This window comes from Ictidomys tridecemlineatus, chromosome 2 (assembly GCF_052094955.1).
Source record: "Ictidomys tridecemlineatus isolate mIctTri1 chromosome 2, mIctTri1.hap1, whole genome shotgun sequence".
Lineage (NCBI taxonomy): Eukaryota > Metazoa > Chordata > Mammalia > Rodentia > Sciuridae > Ictidomys > Ictidomys tridecemlineatus.
This window is the reverse complement of record NC_135478.1, coordinates 43,412,604-43,418,603: the sequence shown is the minus strand read 5'-3', so window position 1 is coordinate 43,418,603 and position 6,000 is coordinate 43,412,604. Positions and strand designations below refer to the sequence as shown.

General features: G+C 49.0%; 1 protein-coding gene across 7 annotated transcripts in view; it reads left to right on the top strand.

The window, feature by feature from the left end:
• Positions 1–352: 352 nt before the first annotated feature.
• Positions 353–6,000, top strand: part of Flnb (filamin B) — a 145,220-nt gene continuing 139,572 nt past the window's right edge. For 6 of the 7 annotated variants that reach the window (XM_078038343.1, XM_078038341.1, XM_078038340.1 and 3 more), the window contains exon 1: positions 357–831. In XM_078038343.1, coding sequence (XP_077894469.1) covers positions 540–831 — 292 coding nt within the window. In that variant the 5' untranslated portion in view covers positions 357–539. Of the gene's footprint in view, positions 832–6,000 lie in introns of all 7 variants that reach the window. The other variant, XM_078038344.1, reaches the window with a different exon arrangement.

Here is a 6,000-nt window from a genome sequence, read left to right as displayed (position 1 = left end):
AAATAAGGCAATTTTTCTTATTAGCCACTGCTTTGCAGGCTGAGTGTCTGGCACACCGCAGGAACAAAAACCCTTATTGAATGCCCTCCCCACGCGCCTCTCCTCACGTCGCGGTCCCTGCCTATTCTGGCCAGCTACCTGCTTCCGGAAAGTTCCCTCACTAAAGGCCTGGCCTGAGACTTTCTCCTGTAGCGACATCCTCCTGAATAGAGCGGCGGGACACCTTGGAGACAGTGGGGAGCTGTGCACGCTTCAGGCGGCAGGGGGCGAGCGTGGCCCGGGAGCTCCCCTGTAGGCCCTTATAGGGCCGGGCCGGGGCGGGACTTCGAGGGCGGAGCGGCTCAGCGCGCAGGCGCAGGGCCAGGCGCCTCGCGCGCTTGGAGGAGAGCGACCGCAGAGCAGCTCCGGCCACGGCTACGGTAGCAGCGAGTTCGAACCCCCGCTCCCGCTCCGCTTCTATTCTCGCTTCCCCGGCCCCTGGGCCTTCCGACGCCAGTGCCCGGCAGCTCGTTGCGCTTTGCGTTTTCTCCGCCGCCAGGATGCCGGTGACTGAGAAGGACCTGGCGGAGGACGCGCCGTGGAAGAAAATCCAGCAGAACACGTTCACACGCTGGTGCAATGAGCACCTCAAGTGCGTGAACAAACGCATCGGGAACCTGCAGACAGATCTGAGCGATGGGCTGCGGCTTATCGCGCTGCTCGAGGTGCTCAGCCAGAAGCGCATGTACCGCAAGTACCACCAGCGGCCCACCTTCCGCCAGATGCAGCTCGAGAACGTGTCTGTGGCGCTCGAGTTTCTGGACCGTGAGAGCATCAAGCTCGTGTCCATCGGTGAGTACTCTGGTCGGGCCCAGGCGCCAAAACGTGTACAGTCCGGTCTCAGCGCATGCACCCGTGCGAGAGGCAGGGGCTCCCCAAAGCATGCCCTCACCGCACTCCCCCACCGGGACTGGGTGTGGACGCGGAGGCAAGGAGAAATAGTACTTGAGTGTGGGGACGTAGGGACCTAGGCCACCTCCTTGGTGCCATAGCTGAACTGGGACCTGGCGTGATTGCTCCCCGCCATACGCCCAAGCAGTGTTCCTGGGAGCTGGCTTTGGGTTGAGTGTTATTGTTGGGGTCGCAGGTGGAGATATGGCATTTCTTTGTGCCTGCGGCGCCCCTGAGAGAGGGTCTGGAAACCTATGTCCGCGGCTCTCGGGGGCGGGACCGTAGAGTCAGAAGTTCTGGGGAGCGCTTGCCTTCTGCGCCCAGGTCGGTGCGGTCAGTGGCTGCCTAGTGGGCGTTGGCTTGGAGGCTGGGCGGGGAGACCTGGGGAGGGACTCTCTGCGTTTGAGACCTCCCTGCCTAGGTGGAGAAAAGGACCTAGTACCCTCGCTTGCAGTCTCCAGAATGGCTGTGGGCCCAGAGGTTGAAGGGGGAGCCGCGGGGGTGTGTGTCCTTCTTGTTCCTTCTTCTCCCAGCTCACCTGGGGCCGGTTGAGATAATTTAGGGGTGGATGGAGTAGTAACAGCTTGTCTTGTTGAAGTCTCACCTAGTGCTGGCTGTATGTCTACAGCCCTCTACTTTATTTTAGTCCCTATACACCCAATGAACTGAGGTGTAGACCCATTTTACAGATAAGGGTGTTCAGAGGGTTAATTGACTTCCCTGGGGTCAAGCAAGTAGGCCCCAGCTTAGAATTAAAGGAAGTGGGTGATTATTGGAAGGTGTTGTTGTTTTTCTTTCCCAGTCTCCTACCAGGGACTTCCTGAGAGAGGGAAAGAAGTGGTGTCTGGTTGTTCTTTTGCTGGACTGGGGAACAAGAATGAGAATGAGGTCTCCCTTATGGCCTGGGGGAAGTTGGGGACTTCCAAGAGAATCACAGAGCTGCTGAGGATGTGTGCTGCGACAAGAGCAGGGGTTTTGTAGTGTGTGTGTGTGTGTGTGTGTGTGTGTTCAGGTGTGTGCAGAGAATGTGTGTGTATTGTGTATGTGTACAGAGAGGATGAATTTGTGTGTATACAGCATGGATGTGCACAGTATGTATGCAGAGAATTGTGTACATCTAATCTACATTGTATGTGTGTATCTTACCAGGGAGGGACTGGCCTGGGTCTGTGGTGTCTTCCTGAGGAAATCAGGCCATTACAGTGGCTACACTGATAGAAAGGAAGGGAGGTAGGTGTGACTGCTAGGACTTTCTCCAGTGAAAAAGGGGTTCCCTCTAGGCTGAGCTCCTCCTGGCTTGCCCTGCCTTCTCCCACACCTGTCCTAGCAGGTAGGGCTGCTTCCTACTTCCTGGGCTCAGGCAGCTGACACTACCCAGCTGGCTTCGTAGCTGGTCTCCCCTCCCAAGGATGGCTTCTGTATAGAAGGCAGCTGAGTGGGGTGCTTTAGTCTTCTTTTGGGGAGGCTGTCTCCTGAATTAGGGAGGAAAAATCCCTCTGGATTCTAGAATTTTTTCCTTTTTAATAACCCACCTTTCCTCTAAGGAATCTCAAAGCCTGGCTGATCTCAACTTGAATCCATTCTTTGTTTTAAAATATGTATTTATTTAATTAACTGAACAATGAAACTTAAAGTAAACCAGGAGTATCCAAACATGACATAAAATCTCTTAAAACCCACAGCATCAGAATATCCTGGACTGCTTTATACAGGCAGCAACTGCTTCCAGTGTGGCTTCACATCAGTGCTTCGAGCTCATAGATCTCATTCTAGACTTTGTCTGGCCCCTTACATTTTTTTGCTCCGTCCTGATTTTCATTCCTGAACCCACTCTGTCCTTAGGCCTGCGTAGTTCTGAATTCCAGGATGGGCTTCCCTTTCTCTGAGGTGGGCCTATTGGCTGTTGGTAGCTTCTTCTTCTTCTTCTTTTATTTTTTAAGAGAGAGAGAATTTTTAATATTTTTATTTTTCAGTTTTCGGCGGACACAACATCTTTGTTTGTATGTGGTGCTGAGGATTGAGCCGGGGCCACATGCATGCCAGGCGAGCGCGCTATGGCTTGAGCCACATCCCCAGCCCGGTATCTTCTTTTTTATGTAGACCTCTTTTCACCACAAGTTATGTTGTTTTCTTTTTCCTTTTTAATTATTTCTTGGATCATATTCCCTAAAGTGACATTCCTGGGTCAAAGGGTGTGACCACATTTATGACTCCAGCCTAGTTAGTTGCTCTCCAGAAAGCTCTCTCACAGCAAACAGGTATTCCAGCCTCTGGAAACCAGAGGAAATCTTGCCAGGTGCTAGGACTACTGTGGGGGGTAAAGGCTGAGGCCTCATCTCTCTGGTCCTGGGGCTGTTTCCGGTAATGGCCCTTCCAAAGCTCAGGGTAGAATGGGGGAGGGGGTGTTACCTCCTGCTTGGATTTCAGTTTACTCATTCACTTCTTGCTTCTATGTTACCTTGTTCCAACAATGACACTAGTTCTATCTGGGGGCACCCACTAGGTGTTAAGTGTGTTCTGTTGACCATTTGCATTGAGTACCCCTGAGAATTATTGACTGATAGCAATTATTGCCCTTTCAGCTAATGATCTGCCAGTCACTAGGAGGGTAAATGGCTTGACTCTGTTCTGCCTACCACAGGTAGGTATGTAGAAAATGGTTGCTATTATTATTGCCCTGGTTGTTGTTAATATTATTTCCCTTCCTGGGAAACATGAGTGAAGTAACTTGTGGTGGTGACCTGACTAGGAGGTAAATGATGACTAGAACTCAGGTCTGCAAAACTGTTGAATTTGAGCCTTAATTGATCCCTCCCAGTGTCAAGAAAAGAGTAAAATACAGCCCCTCTCCCCACATCAGAGGGTCCTTGCAGGATTTGCAGGTCTGGGGTGTTATAGTGGCAAGGCCTTGGATGAGTGACAGAATTACCCTCTTGGCTATGATGAGGGTCCCAGGAGTTGAATGTCCTGTCATGATAGTAGGTGAGGGGACTTGCATTGCTCATTGTTGAATCCACTGATGGATGGCCACTCTGCTCCATTTTGTTATTTTGTTGTTGGGATTTCCTGCTACTCAGTAGATTATGTTTTACTCCATAATGAGGGAAAGTATTATTGAATGAATACAGGGTTTTGTGTGCTTTGGATAGCTCCCAAAAATATGCATCTTAGGAGCGATCACTATGGTGTTCATGTGCCCAGCTGTGAGACATAAGATGGTCAGGCAGCTGCCAGAGGACTGTGGCTTTTCTACATAGAACTCGCTGAAAGACAGTTCTTGCTATTTACTCACATTAGGCACTATCCCAAAGTTGAATTACCCCCACCCAATTTAAAAATTGATGCATTATAGTTGTACATTCTGATGGGATTTGTTGTTACATGTCTATATGTGCACACAATACACAATATAACAATAAAATTTGGCCAAGATCACTCACCAGCACTCCTTCCCCCCACCCCTTTAGTTTCTTGCATCCTGGGCAGTTCATAGTGAGGCCTCAGCATATTTAGTTCCAGTTGTTTGCCAGGAGCTGGCAATGTTATTTACTTGTTTTTCCAAAAAACTTTCTGACTAGACAGCCCAGGCACCTTGGAGCAAAAGGGGTCTCCTGGCTCAAGAGGGACGATTGAGGCTGCCTAGAAGTTTGGGAAGTGTGTTGTGGTTTGGCTCCTTAATTGATTCATAATTAATTATTTTTTGTGGTATTGGGTAGTGAACCCAGAGCCACTCTACCACTGAGCTATATTTCCAGCTTTTTTTATTTTTAATTTTAAGTCAGGGTCTCCCTAAGTTGCTGAAGCTAGTCTTGAACTGCTTTAGCCTCTGGGCTAGCAGGCATACATTATCACATATGGCAGCTTTGGTCCTTTAAGGAAAGGAATTCTCTTCAGTCTCCAGCAGCAGCAGCAGCAGCAGCACCACCACCACCACCACCACCACCATCACCACCACCACCACACACACACACACACACACACACACACACACACACCAAAAAAAAAAGAAAAAGTAAAAATTCTTTCCTTTTCTGAGATTATGGAGTGACCCTAATGTTTACTTAATTACCTGCACCAGACTAGTGCAGGAGAAGTCGGTGTGTGTTTCCAAGACTTCCAATCACTGGGCATTTTTTTTTTTTTTGGCCACAGGGATTGAACTCAGGGGCACTCAACCACTGAGCATCATTCCCAGCCTTATTTTGTATTTTATTTAGAGAGTCTCTCACAGAGTTGCTTGGTGCTTCACTTTTGCTGAGTCTGGTTTTGACCTGGTGATCCTCCTGCCTCAGCCTCCTGGGCTGCTGGGATTACAGGTGTGGGCTACCAAGATGGGCTGGGCAGTTTTTCAGGGTGGTGGGTCACCACTTCAGTTTCTTTTCCTTCCTCTTTTGTTATATCACCATCAAACTAATGTATAAATGACCCTAAATTCTGCTGTTTCCTAAGCTGTTGTGATCTCAGAAGGTGCTTTAAAAGAAACAAGAGTAGCATACTTTGTCAGAATTAGCAAGTCCTGGGCCATTTGCAACAAGATAGCACATTAGTGTGCTATGTGGCTTGTGTAGGGTTAATAAGAGCAAGAAGTCTTGGTTCAAACCTCACTTGCTGCTTAAGTGGCTATTAAGAAACTTCCATGCCTTGGCTTTCTTATCGATAGAATGGAGATAATAACTACCTCTGTAAAATGTTGTTGTAAAGATTAAACAAGTTAATATTTTAAAAAGTGCTTAGAACAGTTCAGGGTACATAGTAAGTGCTTGCTCACTAAATCAGGTACTGTCAATAATACTCTCAATAGTCCTGCTTGAGGGGTTTACACACTGAATGGACATTTAAAGTCAGCACTTCTCTGGGGAGACAGGCTTGGTTGTCTAATGTTGATCCTGCTTGCAAAAATAGAGTTATGAATTACCTAGAGAGTACCCCTTCTTGGAAGGGGATGACCCCTGATATGTTATGGCTGCCTCCTGGGCCCATTCATACCAGCTTTGTTTCTGAGCTGGACGGGAGCTCCAGGCGGCTGGTCATTCCAACCTCCTACCCCGTTCAGGAATCTCTGGGCCAAAT